At 47.2% G+C, this 25,828-nt stretch overlaps 1 protein-coding gene across 1 annotated transcript in view; it reads left to right on the forward strand.

Annotated features, from left to right (window-relative positions):
- The window catches only part of LOC119968685 (glycoprotein endo-alpha-1,2-mannosidase-like protein), a 65,637-nt gene extending 41,507 nt beyond the window's left edge, over window positions 1-24,130 (forward strand). Inside the window, exons 3-4 of the mRNA XM_038801287.1 lie at window positions 20,369-20,445; window positions 22,029-24,130. Coding sequence (XP_038657215.1) covers window positions 20,369-20,445; window positions 22,029-22,665 — 714 coding nt within the window. The 3' untranslated portion in view covers window positions 22,666-24,130. The remainder of the gene's footprint in view (window positions 1-20,368; window positions 20,446-22,028) is intronic.
- Window positions 24,131-25,828: the final 1,698 nt, after the last annotated feature.

Genomic DNA, 25,828 nt, shown 5'->3' on the forward strand with positions numbered 1-25,828 from the left:
CTGCGCCCTCCTCTAGGTCATTTATAAAAATGACAAACAGCAACGGCCCCAGAACAGATCCTTGTGGTACGCCACTCGTAACTGAACTCCATTCTGAACATTTACCATCAACTACCACTCTCTGTCTTCTTTCAACTAGCCAATTTCTGATCCACATCTCTAAATCACCCTCAATCCCCAGCCTCCGTATTTTCTGCAATAGCCGACCGTGGGGAACCTTATCAAACGCTTTACTGAAATCCATATACACCACATCAACTGCTCTACCCTCGTCTACCTGTTCAGTCACCTTCTCAAAGAACTCGATAAGGTTTGTGAGGCATGACCTACCCTTCACAAAACCATGCTGACTATCCCTAATCATATTATTCCTATCTAGATGATTATAAATCGTATCTTTTATAATCCTCTCCAAGACTTTACCCACCACAGACGTTAGGCTCACCGGCCTATAGTTACCGGGGTTATCTCTAATTCCCTTCTTGAACAAAGGGACCACATTTGCTATCCTCCAGTCCTCTGGCACTATTCCTGTAGCCAATGATGACCTAAAAATCAAAGCCAAAGGCTCAGCAATCTCTTCCCTGGCTTCCCAGAGAATCCTAGGATAAATCCCATCAGGCCCCGGGGACTTATCTATTTTCACCTTGTCCAGAATTGCCAACACTTCTTCCCTACGCACCTCAATGCCATCTATTCTAATATCCTGGGTCTCAGCATTCTCCTCCACAATATTATCTTTTTCTTGAGTGAATACTGACGAAAAGTATTCATTTAGTATCTCGCTTATCTCCTCAGCCTCCACACACAACTTCCCACCACTGTCCTTGACTGGCCCTACTCTTACCCTAGTCATTCTTTTATTTCTGACATACCTATAGAAAGCTTTTGGGTTTTCCTTGATCCTACCTGCCAAAGACTTCTCATGTCCCCTCCTTGCTCGTCTCAGCTCTCTCTTTAGATCCTTCCTCGCTTCCTTGTAACTATCAAGCGCCCCAACTGAAACTTCACGCCTCATCTTCACATAGGCCTCCTTCTTCCTCTTAACAAGAGATTCCACTTCTTTGGTAAACCACGGTTCCCTCGCTCGACCCTTTCCTCCCTGCCTGACTGGTACGTACTTATCAAGAACATGCAATAGCTGTTCCTTGAACAAGCTCCACATATCCAGTGTGCCCAACCCTTGCAGCCTACTTCTCCAACCTACACATCCTAAGTCATGTCTAATGGCATCATAATTGCCCTTCCCCCAGCTATAACTCTTGCCCTGCGGGGTATACTTCTCCCTTTCCATCACTAACGTAAAGGTCACTGAATTGTGGTCACTGTTTCCAAAGTGCTCACCTACCTCCAGATCTAACACCTGGCCTGGTTCATTACCCAAAACCAAATCCAATGTGGCCTCGCCTCTTGTTGGCCTGTCAACATATTGTGTCAGGAAACCCTCCTGCACACATTGTACAAAGAACGACCCATCTAATGTACTCGAACTATATCTTTTCCAGTCAATATTTGGAAAGTTAAAGTCTCCCATCACAACTACCCTGTTACTTTCGCTCTTTTCCAGAATCATCTTCGCCATCCTTTCCTCTACATCCCTAGAACTGTTAGGTGGCCTATAGAAAACTCCCAACAGGGTGACCTCTCCTTTTCTGTTTCTAACCTCAGCCCATACTACCTCGGAAGAAGAGTCCCCATCTAGCATCCTTTCCGCCACCGTAATACTGTCCTTGACTAGCAGCGCCACACCTCCCCCTCTTTTGCCCCCTTCTCTGACCTTACTAAAACACCTAAACCCCGGAACCTGCAACAACCATTCCTGTCCCTGCTCTATCCATGTCTCTGAAATGGCCACAACATCGAAGTCCCAGGTCCCAACCCATGCTGCCAGTTCCCCTACCTTATTTCGTATACTCCTGGCATTGAAGTAGACACACTTCAAACCACCTACCTGAACACTGGCACCCTCCTGCGAAGTCAAATTTGTGCTCCTGACCTCTATACTCTCAATCTCCCGTACCCCAAAATTACAATCCAGGTTCCCATGCCCCTGCTGAATTAGTTTAAACCCCCCCAAAGAGCACTAACAAATCTCCCCCCCAGGATATTGGTGCCCCTCAGGTTCAGATGTAGACCATCCTGTCTATAGAGGTCCCACCTTCCCCAGAAGGAGCCCCAGTTATCCAGAAATCTGAATCCCTCCCGCCTGCACCATCCCTGTAGCCACGTGTTTAATTGCTCTCTCTCCCTATTCCTCATCTCACTATCACGTGGCACGGGCAACAACCCAGAGATAACAACTCTGTTTGTTCTCGCTCTGAGCTTCCATCCTAGCTCCCTAAAGGCCTGCCTGACATCCTTGTCCCCTTTCCTACCTATGTCGTTAGTGCCAATGTGGACTACGACTTGGGGCTGCTCCCCCTCCCCCTTAAGGACCCGGAAAACACGATCCGAGACATCACGTACCCTTGCACCTGGGAGGCAACATACCAAACGTGAGTCCCTTTCGCTCCCACAAAATCTCCTATCTGTGCCCCTGACTATTGAGTCTCCAATTACTAATGTTCTACTCCTTTCCCCCCTTCCCTTCTGAGCAACAGGGACAGACTCCGTGCCAGAGACCCGTACCCCATGGCTTACCCCTGGTAAGTCGTCCCCCCCACAAGTATCCAAAACGGTATACTTGTTACTCAGGGGAACAACCGCAGGGGGTCCCTGCACTGACTGCTTCTTCCCAGTCCCTCTTACAGTTACCCATCTATCTCCAGTCTTTGGTGTAACTACTTCCCTGAAGCTCCTATCTATGACCCCCTCTGCCTCCCGAATGATCCGAAGTTCATCCAGCTCAAGCTCCAGGTCCCTAACACGGTTTTTGAGGAGCTGGAGTTGGGTGCACTTCCCACAGATGAAATTGGCAGGGACACTGACGGCGTCCCTCACCTCAAACATTCTGCAGGAGGAGCATTGCACTGCCTTCCCTGACATCACCTCTAGATTTAAAAAAACACAAGAAAAAGAAAAAGGAAGAGCTTACCTGATATTACCACAAACCCTGCTCCCGCTGAAAGGTAAGCAAATTTAAAGGCACTCACTCACCTTCACGACAGGCCCCTGCTCCCGCTTCCCAACCACCGTGGGGTGGGGGGGTTGGTTAGAGGAGGAGGTAGGGTGGGAAACACTCACAAAGTGTTTCGGGTTTAACTATCTCTTGACAACAGCCCCTCCACAAACCACCTTCAACTTAGGCTGACCGCACTGCACGTATGCAAATTTCCCCAGAACAGCTGATCAGGAGCTCTGCTCTGCTGCCCTCTGCTGGATGCTTGACTTCACTCAAACTCCTTGGGTCTTCTTCACAGGTTCACCTTCAACTTAGGCTGACCGCACTGCACGTATGCAAATTTCCCCAGAACAGCTGATCAGGAGCTCTGCTCTGCTGCCCTCTGCTGGATGCTTGACTTCACTCAAACTCCTTGGGTCTTCTTCACAGGTTCACCTTCAACTTAGGCTGACCGCACTGCACGTATGCAAATTTCCCCAGAACAGCTGATCAGGAGCTCTGCTCTGCTGCCCTCTGCTGGATGCTTGACTTCACTCAAACTCCTTGGGTCTTCTTCACAGGTTCACCTTCAACTTAGGCTGACCGCACTGCACGTATGCAAATTTCCCCAGAACAGCTGATCAGGAGCTCTGCTCTGCTGCCCTCTGCTGTAGTATTATTGATGGAAATACTAATAAATTTGGTAACATAGAGTCTGCCGCCAGCATGTCATACTCATAAAATTGAAGATTTACAGAGCACAGAAGGGAAAATTTAACCTATTTTGTCTGGGTTGGCTCTTTCAATAAACTATCCCAAATATTCCCTCTTACTCTGCACTTTCTCCATTATCCTACATTTCTTTCCCCTTCAGGATATGTCCATTTGAAAGTTCCAATCCATTCTTCTTCCACCATCCTTTCCCGACCCTGGCCACAACCCCAAGAAAATACCAGCAACAAGGCGACAACAGACAGTGACGCCAGCCCCAGATGCCAGCCCGAGACACCCTGGAGCACCAGTCCAGGGAAGACACTGACTTTCCGTCACAGCTGGCTCGAACACCCTCCACCATCCCAGAAATCCCAATTTGCACTGCAGCCCCTGCCCCCCATGATCCTCTCACATCCCTAACCCTCCTTGCCCGTTCTACCTGGCACTCTGACTTCCGCACCACACCCTTCGCCCTGTCGGCACTGTGGGGACCTCTTGGCCCAGCAGGGGTAACTGTTGCTGGGACTACCCATTGCAGCTGTATGATCGCAACCACCGCCCGCCGCCCTTCCGTAGGGGTTACCATGGAAGTTTCCCTTGGGTGGGCCGCGTGATGCCCCACCGGTGGCCAGAGTCTGGTTGTGGGTTGTGGAGGGGGCTGTGGGGGTGGAGGGAGGGGTTGGTTGTGGATCGTAGGGGGTGAGTGAGTTCATCCATATGGCTGGTGTCACTCTGCGCAGCCACTGGCCACAGTGGGCAGTCAGTGGAGAGCGCAGCAAGATGGCTGCCCTGCAGGCTGCGGAAATGGCGGTACATGCCAAGATAGCACCCCAATCTCGGGGGTCACGCCAACTCCACGGCCGATCCCCTGCTCCACTACCCACCCCAGCCCCCCGCACCGACCCTGACAGACGCCCCACCCCCACCACCGGCAGATCCAGCAGCCCACAGACGCACCTCTAGGAACATAACCAACCTTCTCTCTCTCACTCAGCAGCCACGGCACCTGTTTCTTGATTTTTAAAACCACAAGTGAACCTCAACATCGGTAATTCCTCCTGGCAGAAACAGAGCACCACGGAGGCCCCGGAGAATACCATGTCAGGCCCGTTAATGGTATAGCAACAGCGTTTACAGTACGTATGGAATAGAATGCAATGACACCGCTGTTGAGGTACCAGAGCATGGCATTCTGTCCGGCGCCAGCCACAATTTGTGGCTCATGTGCGATTCTCTGCCCAATCGCGTTTTCAGATTCCGGTGTCGCATTCCGCCATGGGCTTGATTCTCCAATTTCCACATTAAGTGCTGACGCCAGGGTGGGAACAGTGGCGTTTTATGCTAGAAAAAACGGCACTACAGCTGCACTGATTCCGGGACTGTTGGGGGGGGCTAGCAGCCACACCGGGTTAAGCTCCCAGCTCCCACGCCAAAAACAGCTGGGGAATGGCCGGGCCCATGGCCACACATGCTCACGGCAGCAGCCTCACTGTGCAACATGGTGCCGGCCCGGCCTGCCAAATAATGACCCCCAGTAACCCCCCTCACCACCCCCCCACCATTCCCCCCAGTCCTCGGCGAAGGCCCCCCCTGGCCTGCGACACGGTTCCCCCCCCCCCCCCCCCCCCCCCCCCCCGACTGTGGCAGCGCTGGACACAGTCTGCAGCCGCCAAGCGGGGTCAACAAAATAAAATAGCATATGTTCCACGCCGTCGGGAACTCAACCCATCGGGGGCGGAGCATTGAGGGAGAGGCTTCTGATGACGCGCCAACGCCTTTCTAATGGCGTGCGGCGCGCAACATGATGACGCCATTTCGGAGGGAGCGAAAACTCAAAAACCGGCGTCAAACCACAACCGCCCCTGATTTGGGCATTAGAAGATTGGGCAATTACGATATTGGCGTCGGGCAACGGAGAATCCCGCCCTTCATCTCTGAAACGGAGTATCCACCCCTTAGTCTCCCAAATGGAGAATCCCGACCAGTATTTATTTAGTCTCTGCCATTTCTTATTGCCCATTTTAAGATTATCTGTTTCGTCTTCTGATGGGCCCCACATTTAGTTTCAATTATATCTTCCTATTTGCGTGCCTATTGAAATGTTTACAATCTATTCTTAGGTTTCCTCTCATATTCAGTTGTCCTTTTCCTTAAATTCCTTCAATTCCTCAAGCCCATTATTCTTTATGCCAGCGTTATCAACATTTGATCTATTAACTCCTCTTGTTAGGTATGACTGCACCATTTCTGCTGTGAGACTTTTGCGCCTTAAGGAATTTGTTACAAATTATGCACTAAATTTTTAAATGCTAGTCATGCTCTTTTGTAACATATTTTGAGATGTAGTTTCCCAATATACCTTAGCCAACTCATCCTGCATTGTTTTGTTTAGATTCAAAACAACAATTCTGTGTTCTATTCTGGACGGCCAATTGGTCAACTACTGGAGCCAATCTTTATTCAGCCTCACATTTATTTACAGTCGGTAATGCTGTAAGCACATGCCTCCTTCAGGACAACGAACCAGCTTTAATAAAACCATCGTGTCTAATGCACATGAACCCAAAAAAAGAATCTAAATCCTGAATGACATGATCCTATATTTGGGGTATCGAGGAGCAGGAGGAGGCCATCCAGCCCTTTGAATCTGCTCCGTCATGTAATAAAATCATGGTTGATCTGATTGTGGTCTAAACTCCATTTTGCCATTAGCACCCCTTAACCCTTAACTAAATATAAGGAAAGAAGATAGTCAAGCAGAGATAGAGATTCTGATGAAAACGGTTGCATCTGTACAATTTCTGCATTGACTTGCATACTTTGGCTAAACCGTTGCTGAGTGGTACTGGCAGCTGCTTGATGACAGGGAGGGAAAGCACCCATATCTGATGGTTCACATCCCCCTAACAGTTCAGAATCTGTACTCCCAGGGAAAGAAAAGTGCAGAGGATAGAGCACCCAGTCTGTGTTCAGTTATGTCCAGCTTTTGGGCCTTGAAGCTGTACTGGCTCAGATAGACATCAAAAAAGACTTGGATTTATATAGCGCCCTTCACAATCATTGGGCACCTCAAAGCACTTTACATTGTCATGGGAGATCTTTATTCTTTCTTTATCGCTTATTGTCACAAGTAGGCTTCAAATGAAGTTACTTATAGTGCGTTCCAGGCCTGTTGGTTGGGTTTCCACCTGCAGTGATTTATTTCTTGTCCTTGTTTTCAAATTCTACCAGGACCTCACTCGTCTCTATCTCTGTAGCCTACTCCAGCCCTTCAGCCCTCCATGAAATCATGTTATGGGAGTGGCGTTTTCAGAACCCCAAAATGTATCATGGAGTTCAACCAACCTCTCCCCTTAATGGATTGTTGCTTTTGAAGCACACGGCTTGGTCTCCAGGTGTGGTATTACAATTATGGACACGTGAGTTTTTAAACACAAAACAATGTTATTTCCATGAATTCAACTTAACCTTTTTAAATAAACATTGGATCCCTTAACACCCCTTCAAAGATAACCCCAAAAATAATACAGCACTAAATAATCCCTCAAAATGTTCCTTCAAACCTCCAAAAGACTTAACACCTTTAAACAGAAACACATCAGTTTAAAGACGTTACTATTATGAGTTTAAATCACCCAAAGGATTCAGAGATAGTCTTTCCTGGCATAGATCACCGCAGATCTAGCTCACTGCAAACACAGACACACCCAAGCTCTTTTTCTTCATGCAGCTCTCAGCAAACCAGTCAGGCACTTTTCAGCTGCTCTCTCAAAACTGAAAGTAAAACTCCCAAAAAGCAGAAGTGAGCTCAGCTCAACTCCTCCCACCCTCTGACAACACTTCAGTAATATGAACTGCTCCATTTCTTAAAGATACATTGCTTAAGCATCCATTTCTTAAAGGTACTCTCACATGACACTCAGTATTCCTCCAATTGGATTTCGAATTGCAATTACCTCACCATTGGCAGCTGCGCCTTCAGTTGTGCAGGCTCTAAACTCCCTAAACCACTCCACTTTCCTCTCCTCCTTTAAGATCCCCTTAAAGCCCACCTCATTGGCCATGTTTTTGGTCACCTGTCCTAACGTTCTTTGCCTCCTTGTCAATTAGTTGACTTTTGATTGTAGACCTGTGAAACACCATGGGTGGGATTCTCCAATAATGAGGCTATGTCCCCATGCCGGGGGAAAACTGGCGCCAACCACTCCGGCATCAACGGCCCCCGAAAGTAAGGAATTCTCCCCTCTCTAGGGGGCTAGGTTGGCGCCAGAGTTGTTCCACAGCTCCAGCTGGCGCCGAACTGCCCGCGCGAGTTTGCGCTTGCACAGAACGGCTGGCGTATTTCCACGCATGCGCAGGGTTTCCCTTCTCCATGCTGGCCCCAGGACAATATAGCGGAGCGCTACAGGGGCCTGGCACGGAGTAAAGTACGCCCCCATGAAACTCTGGGACTAAATCACCCGCCCGCACACTTACCTTCCAGGTCCCACCGTGTGCGAGGTGAGTAACCCACGGCGGCAGGACTGGGCAAAACTCATCGACCACTTGGCCCATCGGGGCCCGGAGAATCGCCGGGGGGGGGGGGGGGGGGGGTGCCGCAGTCAACGGCCCCCCCCCGACCAGCGGGGCGGGAATCCTGCTGCCGCCCAAAAAACGGCGCTGGAGAATAACTAAGTCGGGGTGGCGGTGCGGGATTCGCGCCTCCCCCCCGGGGATTCTCCGGCGCTGCGTCGGAGAATCCCGGACCTTGAGGTTTTTTTTTGTTCTTCCAAGGCATGAGTGTCAGTGACGCCACCAGCATTTAGTGCCCAACCCAAATGCCCTTGAAAGAATGTGGTGAGCCACCCTCTTGAACCGCCGCAGTCCATGTGGGGTAAAGATCCAGGTTGTGCTGTTATTGAGGGAGCTCCAGGATTTTGCCCCAGCAACAGTGAGGGATATTTTTACCATTTTTAAGGCACTGTACAAATGCAAATTATTGTTATAGAGATACAACTAACTGCATTATTGTGATTTGATAGAGTGGCAGTCACACAGGGAAAAGTAGGACCCCCACTCTCAATAGGTATCTAGTGATTGCTGCTGAAAAGTGCAAGCTGTTATAGACAAGAGTACAACTAGTCTCAGCTAGGATTCTTGCTAAATAGCCTGAAGGTACTTCATGTTCGTGGTTTACAGAAGGTACAAAGGGAAGACATTACTGAAAGGACTGTACATCAGGAGAGCAAGAGAGGTCATTAGCAGGTCTAAAAGATTTGAGATTTCAGTGAACCCACATATTTATCCATGCAGTGTAGGAACTCCCAGTGCCTAATGTCATCATTAACTACACTCCACTCATTAGTTTTCTTAAAAGGTAATGCATGCTATCTGAAGCTCTGAAATGTTCTTTTTTCACTGGCGTAAGGGCAATGCGTTGTGCCTGATTAAAGCTTTTAATTAATTTTCTGGGCTGTAATTAGATGGAGAACTCTATTGCTCCCGCTGGGCCTATCTTGCATTCACGTTTATTATCCTGACAAACAGGGAAGAAGTTCAGCAAAGCTGCTTTCATTTGGCTGATGGATAAGTGTTCCTACTTAATTATGCATTTTCTCCTGTACTTAGCCTTCATTGCACTTAAAACAAGCTCCCGGCAACCTCTATGTTGATTCAGTCATGTAATGTAGCTATAGACCCTGTAACTGGGTATGTACTTCATCCAAATTTAGGGTAGTGAAGAGACTCTCAAACTCAATCCAAATAAATAAGAATCCCTTTGTTTAAAGCAACTTTTGGGTTTTATCTCCATATACATAATTTAACAGGCCTGTCTGATTTATAAATATTCATGTGTTTCATTTAATTGCTCCTCCACACAAGTCAGGGGAGAGATGGAGCAGCTGTAGTCAGTCTGCCTGAACTCAACTCTTTACCCACTGGGATATGCCCTTAAAATGTACACAGACACATTCTTCTTTGCCTCAGTGAATGCGTTGCCCCTGGACACACTGAGCTTTTGCCGTGATTAACTGATTCCTCAGAAACAGTAAGTTGGCGGGGCAGGGCGTTGCGGGGGGTGGGGGGGGAGCATACAAGCGAAAAACTTGTAATGAGCTGAGGTAACACTGCATAGTAGTCTCAGGATGGGAGGTCTTGTGGCTGGATCTGTGTTTTTTTCAAGAATCTGTCAATTAAAGAAAGAGATAAAGATTTATTGTCCTTTATTGCTGAACAAGACATTTTGTCCAAGTTTTTCGTTTGCACTCCTCAGGACAATCGCAATAATATGAATCTCGGGGGAACAACAACTTTATTCTGTTATGGGAAGAGGGTCCTGATTAGTTGGCAAGTGGACTCTGATTGGTGGAGGCATTGCCATGGAGAATGCACCAGTTTGTGATGACTGAGAGTTAATAGCCAAGCAAAATTTAAACCAGGTAGCTTAATTCTGATTGGTCAAGGCATTACCCTGAGGTATGAACCAGCAAACAGCTATCACTTATTTTCTTTAACTGAAATGGGCGCAATGTGTGTACATAGTCTTTCTGTCTGCAAAGAACATGGCCCTGTGCCTTTGATGGAATGACACCTAACCTTATATCCCTTGCCTATTTCCGCTATGTGGATGATACCTTCGCTATACCTAAATCCATAGCAGCATAAAATAATTTCCTTACATGTCTTAATGGACTCCATCCTGCGCTCAAATTCACCTACGAAATTGAGCAGTCAAATTAACTCCCTTTCCTTGATGTACTAGTTGAGGAATCTGCCAATGGGTTTGCTACCACAGTCTACAGCAAGCCTACCTTCACTGGTGAATACACGATTTCGGATTCTTGCTATAGGATTGGCCTTATCGGCAACCTTGTAAATAGGGCAGCACGGTAGCACAGTGGTTAGGACTGCTGCCTTACAGCTCCAGGGATCGGGTACGGTACAATTCCAGCCTCAGATGACTGTGTGGAGTTTGCACTTTTCTCCGTGTCTGCATGGGTTTCCCCTGGGTGCTGTGGTTTCCACCCACAGTCCAAAGATGTGCAGGTTACTTGGATTGGCCATGCTAAATTGCCCCTTAGTGTCCAAAAGGTTAGGTTAGATTACGGGGATAAAGTGGAGTCGTGGGCTTAAGTAGGGTGCTGTTTGCAAGGGCCGGTGCGGACTCGATGGGCCAAATGGACACCTTCTGCACCGTAAATTCTATTAAATCTATGAAATAAAGTTGATGCTGAAATAAGGTGCCTCAAAAGCATCTGGCAAGATAATAGCTGCCCTGATCAGATCATTTTATGCTGCATATTGTTCAAACTCATGAACGGGCCTAAGGCCCTGAAACATTCCGAGTCTACCTCAGATGACCTTGCGTGGACAAGGTATCTGAAAAGTTTGAGTAACAGGTGAAGCAAGGGTTTGACGCTGCTATAATGCAGTAGAAACATTAGTGGTGTTTGCCATTAACAGGATGCCGCTGTCAAACCAAAAGGACATTCTGCCTTTCATGCATATGAGTAATGTGGTATATGAAGTTCAGTGCTAGCGTGATGGTAGGTATGTAGGCCATACGTCCCAACACTGGAGGATCGTATCAAACACCATGTCCCAGCCACTGTTCACATTGAGCAAAGTACAGACTGTATTCAACCAGCCTGTGCTTGCAAAACTCAAAACAGTGTCCAACAGTAGATATGATTCTGCAATTGGATAATATTTTCTAAATAATCCCCAGTGTGCTAAAAAGTACACTGATAACCAATTTAAGATTATCAATTAGGCTCGCAGTGTGACACATTTGCATGTACTGGAAGCTACAAATATTAATACACAGGCCCTGTTCTTTGCAGGCAGAAAGAACATGTACACACCTTGCACCTGTTTCAGCTAAACAAAATAAGAGAAGACTAACCACAAACTGGATGGACCAGTTTGTAGAACACCTTCACTCAGTCCGTAAGCATGACCCCAACCTTCCCATTGTTTGCCATTTTAAATCAATACCTTGCTCTCATGCGCACATGTTCATCCTTGGTCTGCTGCAATGTTCCAGTGAAGCCTAAAACAAGCTGGAGGAGCAACACCTCATCTTCTGGTTGGGTACATTACAGCCCTCAGGACTCAACATTGCGTTCAACAACTTTAGACTGTGACCTTACTCCTCTATCTTAAACCCCATTTTAAAATATCCCATACATATATTGCCACAATGCAATAACCCTCTCTCCCACACCAGGCCATTTGTCTTTTGTTCTTGAAGTTGCTACACCTTGTTGCAATCTCTCTGAAGCTGCAGTTTCATATCCAACACATTTTTCTTCTCTTTAGCCCTGATGAAGAGCCAAAGAGACTCAGAACGTTCTTTCTTCCTTCAGATGCTGCCAGACCTGCTGAGTTTTTCCTCATTGTCTTCTTATTTCAGATTCCAGAATCCACAGTATTTTGCTTATTTAAGTGATAGATGATCGCTGGTTCATTCCTCAGCGCAATGCCTTGACTAATCAGTCAAGCTGCCCTGTTTAAATTTTCAAGCAATGCTTCGCAGTTACCTGTCAGCCACCATGAATTGGTATATTCTCCATGGCAATGCCTTACCAATCAAAGTCCACTTGCCACCATGGCAATATCTTACCATCAAAGTCCACTTGCCAACCAACCAGCTCTCTTCTCAGTATAAAGTCTCCGGTCCCCCCCAACATCCCAACTCGGGTCCCCCCCCAACATCCCAACTCAAGCCCCCCTCGTAAGGACAGGGACCTCCTGGGACTGATCTCTGGCACGGGCAAACTGGCAGCAAGACACCTTGGCGCTACCAGACTTGCACTCAGCCAGTGCCCATACTCTGGCAATGTCAGGATGGGTGCTGCCAAGATGCCCGGGAGGCATGGGGGGGGGTGCCAGGGTACCACCCTGCCCAGAGCCCGACCACCGGGGGGCCTCTGATTGCCTGGGAGACCCCACCCCCCAAGTGGTGTTACACCTCGGTCAAGTTTGTGCTAAAGCACACCGCAGCGAGGTCTTCCAGGTGGATTCTGCGCCTTGGGATATTCCGGTGCAGGCATATTCAAGTGAGGGCAAGATCCAGTTCGCGATGACTTCTGGTGGCGGTCATTGTGTCAGTGGTCGTACACAGGGTAACTCCTGCTTAAAGGCACAGAAAATAACTCTTTTTTTACCTGAGGGGGCATAGGTTTAAGGTGCGACGGGCAAAGTTTTGAGGAGATGTACGAGGCAAGTTTTTTACACAGAGGGTAGTGGGTGTCTGGAACTCGCTGCCGGAGGAGGTGGTGGAAGCAGGGACGATCGTGATGTTTAAGGGGCATCTTGACAAATACATGAATAGGATGGGAATAGAGGGATACGGAACCCGGAAATGCAGAAGATTTTAGTTTAGACTGGCAGCATGGTCGGCACAGGCTGGAGAGCCGAAGGGCCTGTTCCTGTGCTGTACTTTTCTTTGTTCTTTGTTCTTGTTTCCCCTGACACTGGTATTCTTGCGAATGTTCTGATGAGTGCAAGATGAAAAACTTTGACAACATATTTTTTTAAGAGATACTCAAGAAAAACTTATGGTCTTAGAGCACCTTTCATGTCCATACAACATTCCAAAGCACTTTTCAGCCAATGCTTTAAGTGTAATCACTGTTGTAATGTAGAAATACAACTGCCAATTTACAAAGCCAGCCCCACAAACGCCAATGAGATGATGACTAGATAATATATGTGTTCGTAATGTTGGTTGAGGGATGAAGACTGACGAGGATAGAACTTATTTTTTTCTCTAAAATACCTTGAAGTGATCTTTTATATCCACCTGTAAGAGCTTTGGACATCTTGACCCATGGCTGATAACTTCGCCCCCAAAGCCTCCAGTGCAGAGCTGGGCTGAGAGGTGGCAAATGGAGTTTAATGCAGAAAAGTGTGAGGTGATTAATTTTGGAAGGAATAACAGGAAGACAGAGTACTGGGCTAATGGTAAGATTCTTGGTAGTGTGGATGAGCAGAGAGATCTCGGTGTCCATGTACATAGATCCCTGAAAGTTACCACCCAGGTTGAGAGGGTTGTTAAGAAGGCGTACGGTGTGTTAGCTTTTATTGGTAGAGGAATTGAGTTTCGGAGCCATGAGGTCATGTTGCAGCTGCACAAAACACTGTTGCGGCCGCATTTGGAGTATTGCGTGCAATTCTGGTCGCCGCATTATAGGAAGGATGTGGAAGCATTGGAAAGGGTGCAGAGGAGATTTACCAGAATGTTGCCAGGTATGGAGGGAAGATCTTATGAGGGAAGGCTGAGGGACTTGAGGCTGTTTTCGTTAGAGAGAAGAAGGTTAAGAGGTGACTTAATTGAGGCATACAAGATGATCAGAGGATTAGATGGGGTGGACAGTGAGAGTTTTTCCTCGGATGGTGATGTCTAGCACGAGGGGACATAGTTTTAAATTGAGGGGAGATAGATACAGGACAGGTGTCAGAGGTAGGTTCTTTTCTCAGAGAGTAGTAAGGGCGTGAAATGCCCTGCCTGCAACAGTAGTGGACACGCCAACACTAAGGGCATTCAAATGGTCATTGGATAGATATATGGATGATAAGGGAATAGTGTAGATGGGCCTTAGAGTGTTTCACAGGTCGGCGCAACATCGAGGGCCGAAGGGCCTGTACTACGCTGTAATGTTCTATGTTCTATGTTCCACCGCAGATGCCACCCATACGATGTTAGCCTGGGTGGCACACATTGTCGGAACCGCCTCTTAGCCTGCACATGGTTTGATTCCTCCAACTGCACCTCCAGGTGCTGGATGGTTGCTGACAGCCCCTCATGTTGCCTCTGACTCTGTGTCTGCCTCTCCATTATCGATTGGACCACCCTTTCCAGATGCCCAAGACCCATCTAGATAGCAGCTAGTCCCTGGGATCGGTGCGCCCCCTCGGAGGTTCCTACCTCCACCTGATGTACCATAGCAAACGTGTGGTGCGCACCAGATAGTGCCCCAGGAGCCTCTTCACTAACATGCCCAGTCGAGTTGAGTGTCTCTGGGATGGTGGAGGGTGTTGGAGACCGCAGTGACGGAAAGTCAGTGTCGTCACCGGACATGTGCTCCGGGTGTCTCGGGTTGGCATTTGAGAGCTTGTGTCACTGTCCATTGCCTCCTCGTGGCTGGAAATTACTTGGAGTGGGGGTGGGGGACAGCAGCCAGGCCTGCCTTGTGTCAGGTGATCCTGCAAAACACAAGGCATGATGCATGATTGGATCGTGGGTTGGAGTGTGAGGGGGTGATGTGGGGGGGGTGTAGGGTAGGGGTCATGCCACACATGCCATGGGAAACAACAATGCAGCAAGCAGGTCTCACCTGGTTGCCCAATGCCAACCTTTGCCTCAGAAACTGCCCTCCCGACTAGGTCCAGTGCCCGCCACTCTGCAGCGATGAGTGACCGCAGGCCTACCGGTCCCCCTGCGATTTTCCGGTTATGCACCACCTTTTCCTAGGGAGGAGACAGAATGTGCAGTGTTAGACTATAGGGCATGGGCAGCATAGGGGGTAGGCAGCTGGTGGTCTTTGTGGCCAGGGCACCCGGCCATGATGGCCGGTATGGGTGCTGGGTGGGGAGCTTGCACACTGCCGGAAGATAGGGTTTGGTTGCCCTCCGGGTGGGGGGCTTGGATACGGGGATTGGTGCTAGGGGCACAGTGCTGCCTACTCACCCTGGCCACCCTGAGGAGGTTGTGCTGCTTCTTTCTGCACTGCTGTCCGATCCTTGCGGTGGGGCCCACAACGCTCATGGTCTCTGCCACCTGCGCCCAGACCCTGTGTACGGCAGCAGGTGGCAGCCTCCTTACCACCCCGGGGAACAGGGTGGCCTGACTCTCCTCCAGGGTCTCCTGCTCTGCGTCCGCAAACTGGGGTGCCGCTCTCCGTGCTGCCATCTTGTTGGCTGGGATGAGTTTGTGTGGGGAGTGGAGTGCTAATATGTGGCTGCAGCTTGTCAGCTTCTCGAGTGACAAACTCGACCCCGGCGAATTGGATACCATTTTTCATTGGAATCAATCGAGTCCCAAGTGGCGCCAGTGCTAGCCCATTAACAGATCATAAATTGTTCCAGCACCAATTTAGATGTCGTGGAAGTCCACCGATTCAATTCAGGCGTCAACACTTATTGTTTCTGATACAGAGAATGCCGCCCCCTGAATCCACACTTACGAAGAGCAGCCCCTGTTGTACCAGTGCTAATCCTGTTTCCTCCACCAGCTGTATCCTTACAGTCTGTTTCCAGGTGAAACTAACTTAACTCCGATCTGTGGGCAATTTTGCACAGTGAGCTCTGACTTAAAAGAAGCAAGGCTCAGATCACCACAGATTTATTTACTGCACCATCCTCACAGGAGCAGAGAGGGCAGTCAATACCTCATTGATCTGGACTGTGGGTGAACCCAGGTCCCAGAAATGAAAGGATAATGTTCCAGCTCAGCATATCACAGAGTCTCCAATCTTTTTCAAGTCTTTAAATCTTGCCTTCCCGCACACTTAGAGGATTACAGGGACATACCAATCAATATACATCAACTAAAGTGTACTTAAAAGCTGACATGTTCTCATTCTCATCAATAACCCCTGACAACAGTTCGAAAAGATGAAAAATAAGCATGCCAAGGGCAGAAGGAAGGCAAGTAATTATGCATTTGATTCCTCATTGTGCATTAAAAAACTTTCCATGTTTAATTATAAATAGCCGGTTATTTTAGTTTTGAGATTTTGTGAAATGCTTTTTATATTTTTAAAAATAAATTTAGTGTACCCAATTATTTTTTTGCAATTAAGGGCAATTTAGTGTGGCCAATCCACCTACCCTGCACATCTTTGGGTTGTGGGGGCGAAACCCACGCAAATACGAGGAGAATGTGCAAACTCCACACGGACAGTGACCCAGAACCGGGATCGAACCTGGGACCTCAGCGCCATGAGGCTGCAGGGGTGAAATGCTTTTTAGAGGATGACAACATTGGGCTTGTGAGATACTGAAATAACAGATTAACCACAAACAACCCAAAACAAAACATGGAACCAGCCTCACAATTACTGCTTCTAACCCTTTCTAATTACTCCTTCTAACCCTTAATACAGACACACAGAATTAACCTTACTTAAAGCTACACTCTATTTCCAATATCCATAATACAAAGATAGATGACTCAACATTGCCCCCATTTCCTGACAATGTGAAAACATTTGCCTCAAGAGGGATGTCAGTGCTGCAAATTTCCCTTTTACCCAAGACGACAGGATAAAGGGCTGAGGCCATTATCTAGTATCAAATACCATTAAAGTTGGAAAGAATAAGAGAGCTATGAAAATGAATCGGGAATAGTGATTGACGGTTGTGGTTAATGCAAAACAGATGATACCCATTCAACCACCCGTTATGTTACCCCCTGCATTGGTTTTGATTGCCTGACGGGGTCGGAGAGAAATTTTCCAGCTCGATTTTCCTTTATTAGCCTTGGGTGGGATTTTCATTGAATCTCAACAGTGCAGATGGTGGCCACTCAGCCCATCGAATCTGCACCGGCCTTCCGATAGAGCATCTCACCTAGTAGCCCTAGCACAGTGGTTTGCACTGCTGCCTACACCGCTGAGGACCCGGGTTCGATTCCCGGCTTGGGTCACTGCCTGTGCGGAGACTGCATGTTCTCCCCGCGTCTGCGTGGGTTTCCTCCAGGAGCTCCAGTTTCCTCCCACAAGTCCCGAAAGACGTGCTTGTTATGTAAATTGGACATTATGAATTCCCCTTCAATGTACCCGAACAGGCGCCAGAGTGTGGCGACTAGAGGATTTTCACAGTAACTTCATTGTAGTGTTAATGTAAGCCTACTTGTGACAATTATTAATATATTCCCACCGTACCATTTCTGGACTGAAGTGGTAATTTGGCATGGTCAATCCACCTCACTTGGACTGTGGGAGGAAACCGGAGCACCCGGCGGGGAAGCCACACAGACACATGGAGAATGTGCAAACTCCACAGTCACCGGAGGTCAGAATTGAACGTGGGTGGGCAGCACGGTGGCGCAGTGGTTAGCACTGCCTCTTCACGGCACCGAGGTCCGAGATTTGATCTCGGCCCTGGGTCACTGTCTGTGTGGAGTTTGCACATTCTCCACGTGTTTGCGTGCGTTTCGGCCCCACTACCCAAAGATGCGCAGGGTAGGTGAATTGGTCATGCTAAATTGCACTGAGACAGCGGTGCTAACCACTGTGCCACCGTACCACCATTTCCTTTCTCCCGTCTGTTCCAGGAGATTACATTGTTAGGAGGAGGGACAGAAGTGGCTGATCCCAATGCATCATGATGGGTGGAGCCGGCTTGATGGACCAATTGGTCTTTCCTTGGCCGTGAATTTCATACGTTTGTATTTCTGCAATGGGATTGACAGGTTTCACACCATTGACAAAGTCAACATTACTCATGTGAGTTTTAAAAGTCTTAATCAGACCAGTGCGGAAACAACAGAAAGAAAAAAACGACAATCATATCACATCTTATTGATGGAAAATATAGAAATCTTAGTGAAGACTCAGGGAAGGATCATGAAAATGATGTCTAGGCTCAGGTCTTTTAGCTACCAGGACAGACTTAAAGGAATTTCCTGGATGAGTACAGCTCCAATAACATTCAAGAAGCTCAAGACCATCCAAGACAAAGTAGTTCACTTTACTGACAGCCTATCCATCAAATTAAACGTACATTCCTTCTACCACTAGCGCACAGTGGCTGCAGTGGGTACCATCTACAAAATTCCCTGCAGCAACCCTTCATGGCTTCTCTGGCAGCAACTTCCAATCCCACAATCTTACCACCTAGAAGGACAAGGACAGCATGTATGGGGGAACACCACCCCTTGCAAGTTACCCTCATAGTCGCAGAACTGACTTGACTTGGACATATAAGCTACCATTCTTCATCATTGCCGGGTCAAAATTCTTGACTTTCATAGTGCTGTGGGAGTATTTGCACCTCATAGATTGCAGCAATTTGAGAAGGTGGCTCACCAAAACCTTGTGAGGGGCAACTAGGACTGGGTAATTAATGCTGGCTTTGCCAGTGACACCCTCACATTCCCTGAATGAATAAATTTAAAACAGTTAAAACTGGGTCTTGTTCACAGGAGAAGCCTAGACTTTGATGTGTGGTAACGCCGCCCTTTTAAGGGAGCGGGCTCGACGGGCCACACGACCTGCTGAGGGCCAATCACGCAGGAGCGCGTGAACCTCAGCCAATAGGGTGTTTGTGCGGGGTCCTGGGAGCAGGACCCCGGGCAGCGTGGACCTGTTGTATTGTGTTCGGTGCTTGTTACTTAACTGCCTTTGCCTTTCACCAATAAACCCCTTTGTTAACTACTGAAAGTCTCCAATGTGTGTCTCAAGCCACCACTATATGATTCAATATTTTTAAATGATGGTGGAAATAGATTATGTTTGGGTGGATTGGTTATCTGAGCCTGATTGGAATTGGAGAATAAAGAAGCATTCCTATAAATATGAAACCAAAGAATTAGATTAGACGCTATCAAATATTCCCTTTCACTGTGTCATCAATTTCTGAAATAGATTACCAAAATGTGCATTAAACATTGATTTACTGCAGTCCTTCAGATGGAAGATGGACAAGTTCCTGAATTTCAAGGACACCTTAAGCTATAGAAGGTAGGGGAAGGGTACCTGCAACTATTGCGGCTCCTGGAGCCTGCTCAATTCCATTAAAATATCTGAACAGGATCTTGTACATACACTTTGAGGGCAGAAACGCTCTCATTTTCACATGTTCTCTGAAAGACGACATCTCTTACAATGCAGCACTCCCTCAGTGCTGCATTCCGGTGTTGGCCTTGATTCTGTGCTCAAGGTCTCTGACTCAGAGAGATGAAAGTGCTGGCCGTGAGCCAAAGCTGGCACCGTCCATTCTAGCGTCACTCTCCAGGAACTGGCAATGAATCCTCACTGATTGTTTTGCTTATCTGGAAGGGTGCTAATGTCAATTGCAGAGAGCCTGACAGCCCAGCTTAAAATAAACTTATTGTAGATAGAGGATGAATCTTGCAGGTTGTCTGACGCAACATTCTGTGTCTGTTCCTAAGCCACTCCAGCAGCATCGCCAAATCAAACTTAAGTCACTTGCAACACAGTTGACAGTAGAACACTTGCGTACCACCTGAGGAAATAAAATCAAAACACTGCATGCAGATGCTGGACATCTGAAATAGAGACAGAACAAATTGGAAAGACTCAGTAAGTCCAGCAGCCATTCTGATGAAAAGTCACCAATCTGAAATATGAACTCGCTTTCTCTCTGTACGGATGCTGCCAGGTCTGCTGGCTATTTCCATTATTTTGTTAGTTTATCACTGTAGAAAATGAAGGCTGTTTAAGTTCACAGTAGCTTCAGTTTGTTACATCCAAACTATTCTGAAAGTATTATTCTGTAACAATTCCCTTTCCAAAATGAAACACAGTTGATTGCTGGCCGGTTAATATCACTAATATTAATCCAGCAAAACTTTCCTCGAACGTCCTATTCATTTTGTCTTCAATCTAAAATAACCATGCTCCCTCTTACCTTTTTAATTGTGCACCCCATTATTTTTCCTAGGTGGCATTTCACATCATGCCGTACATGGGGCGCAACGACCACTCCGTGTCTGAGAACATCAAGTACATTGTGGACAAGTGAGTGAGTGCAGCAAAAGGACCTCGTCAATTCCCTGGGCGACGGGCTCAAGAAGCACGGGGCAGTAGATTGGGCAACCAGAAATGGAGATTAGAGGGGAGAGGGGGGTGACATTTGATCCCCATCAAGCAGTCTCGTAGTGAGCACTTCGCATTTGGTTGGAAGAGGGTGGAGGGGAGAATGGTTTAGGAAGACGCTGTGCAGGGGAGAATATAAACCAGGGTTTATCTTTGCATTCCAGAATGATCATGGAATAGTGAGCCATTTCAGCAGATGAGAGCAGGATCTAACAATATGGTCCAGCCAGATCTGAATGTGGAAGGCTCAAACAGTTGTCCACCATGTCCTTTCAACTCTGCGCCTTGGATTTAGGAGAGCAAAGATGAGGGTCATACCAGAGAAACAGAGTAATGTTTTATGGGGACTAGAGCAGTAAAGATGGAGGTGAGTGTGCAATTGAGCAAAGTAGTAACTGCAGAAATGATATGACAAATGGACCAAAGACAGCTGGGATTTTTAAAGTGCAGTTCTAAATGAATTGGGAGATAGATTTTCCAAAGGTGTGGGCAAGGGATCAAATGTCACTCCCCTCTAATCTCCATTTCCGGTTGCCCAATCTACTGCCCCGTGCTTCTTGACCACATAAAAGGGAGTGGGCAATGAATTTAGAGGAGAGTGATCATGAAGTGTTGAGATGGAGGTTTCAATCAGCAAGAATGAGAAGTTGTTCAGTGCAGATGATGAGGAAGGAAAGTGAGGAAAATTGCTCAGTGAGAAACTTATAATTATGCCTTGAAACTGCTGGTTAGGAGTAGAAATATAGTGCCCCAATATCACATAATTTTGAATGCCAAGGACATCATTAAAAGAAAAGATGAGTTAATGAGTAGAATGTAACACATGATGGAATTTTCCTCCGAATACGGCACGGTGGCACAGGGGTTAGCACTGCTGCCTCACAGCGCCAGGGACCCAGGTTCAATTCTGCCCTCCGGTGACTGTGGAGTTTGCACTTCCTCTGACTGTGTGGGTTTCCTCCGGGTGCTCCGGTTTCCTCCCACAGTCCAAAGATGTGCAGGTTAGGTGGATTGGCCATGATACATTGCCCTTAGTGTCCAAAAGGTTAGGTGAGGTTACTGGGTTATGGGAATAGGGTTGGGGCCTGATCCTAGGTAGGGTGCTCTTTCAGAGGGTCAGTGCGGACTCGATGGACCAAATGGCTTCCTGCAATGTGGGGATTCTGATTCCACTCAGCCATAGTGATAAAGACTGATAAACACACACCTCACTGTATGATGTTTTAAAAGGAACAATTTAATGGATTATCTTTTGCATTTAATACTTTGCTCACCACTACCAATCTACAATTACCCCAAGAACAGCTCCAAACCCCTATCCCAGCAGTTTCTAATGCAGAAAACAGGACAAGTGATGGCCCATGCAGCCATGTTATGACCAAGATGGGCAACACTCCCAAAATCCTTGTTGTCAGCCAGATCTTCCCTGAAGCTTAAATGCAACAAAGTCTTCTTGTCGGAGATTGTTGTTCTTTGCGTGTAACTAATTATTTTTCTTTTTGTAGATATGGGTCTCATTCAGCCTTTTACAAGTACAGAACCAGCACAGGAAGGCTATTGCCTATGTTTTACATCTATGACTCCTACCTGACACTCCCGGCTTCCTGGGCCAATCTCCTCACATCCTCAGGATCTCACAGTATCCGCAATACACCATATGATGGCGTGTTTATTGGGCTGATAGTGGAGGAGAAGCACAAGCAGGACATCCTGGAGTCAGGATTTGATGGATTATACACCTACTTTGCATCCAACGGATTTTCATTTGGGTCATCACACCAAAATTGGAAGACTGTCAAGAATTTCTGTGATAGCAACAACCTGATGTTCATTCCAAGTGTGGGGCCTGGATACATAGATACCAGGATACGCCCATGGAACAATCATAACACAAGGAACCGGGTCAGTGGAAAGTACTACGAAACTGCTCTCCATGCCGCTCTCACGGTGAGGCCAGAGATAATCTCCATCACATCTTTTAATGAGTGGCATGAGGGCACACAGATAGAGAAGGCGGTGCCAAAGAAGACTGCACAGTACACATACCTGGACTACCTGCCACATGAGCCAAACTTGTATTTGGAGCTGACGCATAAATGGGCTGAGCACTTTTGCAAAGAGAAAGAACAATGGCTGATGTAAAGGCCTTATAGACAAAAAGCTTCTCCTAAAATACCTACAACTGAATCTCGACTTTGTTGTTTTAAAAATAAATTCGTCACAAGCCTTTTCTGATCCATGAAGTTTACAGAATATGTCTTCAGCAGAATCCTTCAATATTTATTCTTGTGTGTTTTGTCATATTTCTCACACAAGAGTTGAATAACTTGTGTCAACAGGCCTCCAAGGCATTTTAGCTATGTGCCAGTCCCATGGGACCATTCAACTGGTGGTACATTGTTGAAGTTTTGGATGAGATTTTCGATTGAGATAATGTAATAGCTGGGTTAGAGTAATGTCCACTCTCATCAATGTTCAGCTGCTGGTCAATCCAGTGACAATGCGCTCTTCCTTGTCCACACCAAACACACCCCCAACTCAGAAATGTTCCAGAAGCTTCCTACACTAACTGGTACATGTATTTTCTGTAGGGAATTGACTTCAAATGCAAATAAGACATTTCTGCTTTGGGCTACAGTAGGTTACCAGTTCATAAGGAGCACAATCTAATTACTGGCACTATTCGATGCTGCAGTTCACAAGTTTGTTCCTTTGGACAAAGTAGAAGCTGAGAATGGAGCATCTCCCATCAGACATTCCCGTTGACCCTAAATTATCAAAGTCAGCCAATGGTGTTCATTGCTGAAGTACACCATCAAGGGGGAAGGATGTCTGGGTGAGATTCCAGTCAAGGGCAAGCACAAAAACATGTTATAGGATTTTATTCATTCGATGTTTTATGCGATCTGTTTAAGTGATAATGCGCTGCACTAAAAAGCAGTGAGATTGAAATGTGAGATAGTCAAGTAAGATCTTTCTTTCTGCAAATTGGTCCTTCATTTCCTGTCTAATCTTATAGCAGCCAAACAAAAACTATATTCAACATATTTCTCTTTCACCAATTCAAAAAGTTCCAGGCAGCAACTACTGTTGGCTTCAGCTGGTTATCCGTCCTGCCTCAATGGGATTTAGATACCCTTGCACATAAAATACAGTTTAAGATCTATGATTCACTACATACCCTAAATATGGGAGCCTTGGGGAGAGGACAGGCATTTAAGAGAAAAACTAAATGGACAATAACTTACCTTGGCTATTCTGAAACATCCAGTAATTTTCTTTACACAAAAACATCAGCTACATCTGCCCCTTGAAAGCAGGGTGCCCTGGAGAGAAATTTGGGACATATAGGAGGGCAAGAATTGAATGTAAAACAAGTAATATGCAGCATTCATCCAATACTATAGCACATCATAGAGCTATGCTTGCACTAAGTTAGGGTGTCAGTGTATGGAAGGCCGTGATCATATTGCCCTGAAACAAAGCCAGTGGTAGAGAAGGGTCAAGAGAAACTGACAGTGTCGCACTTGTGTATAACTGGAGACAGCTTTTAAGTATGATGTGCACACATGTACATATTTAGCTGCAGAAAAATAAAGAATAAAAAGCAAAATGTGCAATTTTATTGTATGCAACTTCAGCATCCTATGTCAGTGTTGTCCAATATGTTAGCCGCTAGTCACGTGGCTAATTGGGAATCCAGACATTGACAATAGCATTGAATTTTTAAAATGAAAACACCATTGTTGGTCAGTTGATCTGTTATAAGTCCACAGAGGCAGAAGTCCCTTTACCAGAATTCCTTTTATTTACAAAACCAACAGCTGAACAACCAGGTGCATTCAGCTTGCTGTCTACATTGGGAGTGCAGAGGATCTGACACTCCCTGTTATATATAGGGAAAGGGGTTCCCTGATTGGGCCACTAATCAGGAAACTCGTATTCTAATTGGCCAATTTCAAAGGCCTGGCCCAAGTCATTACAACCCTCCCTCCCCAAAGTCCGAGGCGCCCCCGTGGTCCTCGTGACTCAGGTGTCTCTTTCTTTTACCAGGATGTTGCCTGGTATGGAGGGCATTAGCTATGAGGAGCGGTTGAATAAACTCGGTTTTATGGGCCTCACGGTAGCATGGTGGTTAGCATCAATGCTTCACAGCTCCAGGGTCCCAGGTTCAATTCCCGGCTGGGTCACTGTCTGTGTGGAGTCTGCACGTCCTCCCCGTGTGTGCGTGGGTTTCCTCCGGGTGCTCCGGTTTCCTCCCACAGTCCAAAGATGTGCGGGTTAGGTGGATTGGCCATGCTAAATTGCCCGTAGTGTAAGGTTAATGGGGGGATTGTTGGGTTACGGGTATACGGGTTACGTGGGTTTAGGTAGGGTGATCATTGCTCGGCACAACATCGAGGGCCGGAGGGCCTGTTCTGTGCTGTACTGTTCTATGTCTATGTTCTCACTGGAACGACGGAGGTAGAGGGGCGACCTGATAGAGGTCTACAAAATTATGAGGGGCATAGACAGAGTGGATAGTCAGAGGCTTTTCCCCAGGGTAGAGGGGTCAATTACTAGGGGGCATAGGTTTAAGGTGCGAGGGGCAAGGTTTAGAGTAGATGTACGAGGCAAGTTTTTATACACAGAGGGTAGTGGGTGCCTGGAACTCGCTGCCGGAGGAGGTGGTGGAAGCAGGGACGATAGTGACATTTAAGGGGCATCTTGACAAATACATGATTAGGATGGGAATAGAGGGATACGGACCCAGGAAGTGTAGAATATTGTAGTTTAGTTGGGCAGCATAGTCGGCACGGGCTTGGAGGGCTAAAGGGCCTGTTCCTGTGCTGTACTTTTCTTTGTTCATTTCTGCAGCAGGTCTGGATCCTCCACTTCGGCCTCCAACTTGGGGGGGGGGGATAACGGCTAGGCGCCCGTCTTTTCTGATCAGAACGCCTGAGGGGCGATTCGCCACCTATCTCCGGCGGCAGGGGACAGTCACGGCGTCACCCATGGTGTCCATATCCGAGTCCAATGTCCTCACAGTGGTGCTGGAGGGGCGTGAATAGTCTGTCATGGAGGACTCTCCATGGTCTTCGGTATGCTGGTCTGAGTCAGCTCCAGGGGAGGAAACAAGTCTGAGACTCACACCTGCTCCAGGTGCTTTTTTACTACGTGTTCTCCCATACGTATTGCATACGACATAAGTCCTGTCCTGGCCTTGACCGTTTTGCTACCCATGTGGGGCCATTCCCATAATTTCTGACCCATACCTTTTCACCCATGTTGAACTGCCTTTCTCGGTGAGTTTTGTCGTTGCCCC

Source organism: Scyliorhinus canicula, chromosome 1 (genome assembly GCF_902713615.1).
Source record: "Scyliorhinus canicula chromosome 1, sScyCan1.1, whole genome shotgun sequence".
NCBI lineage: Eukaryota > Metazoa > Chordata > Chondrichthyes > Carcharhiniformes > Scyliorhinidae > Scyliorhinus > Scyliorhinus canicula.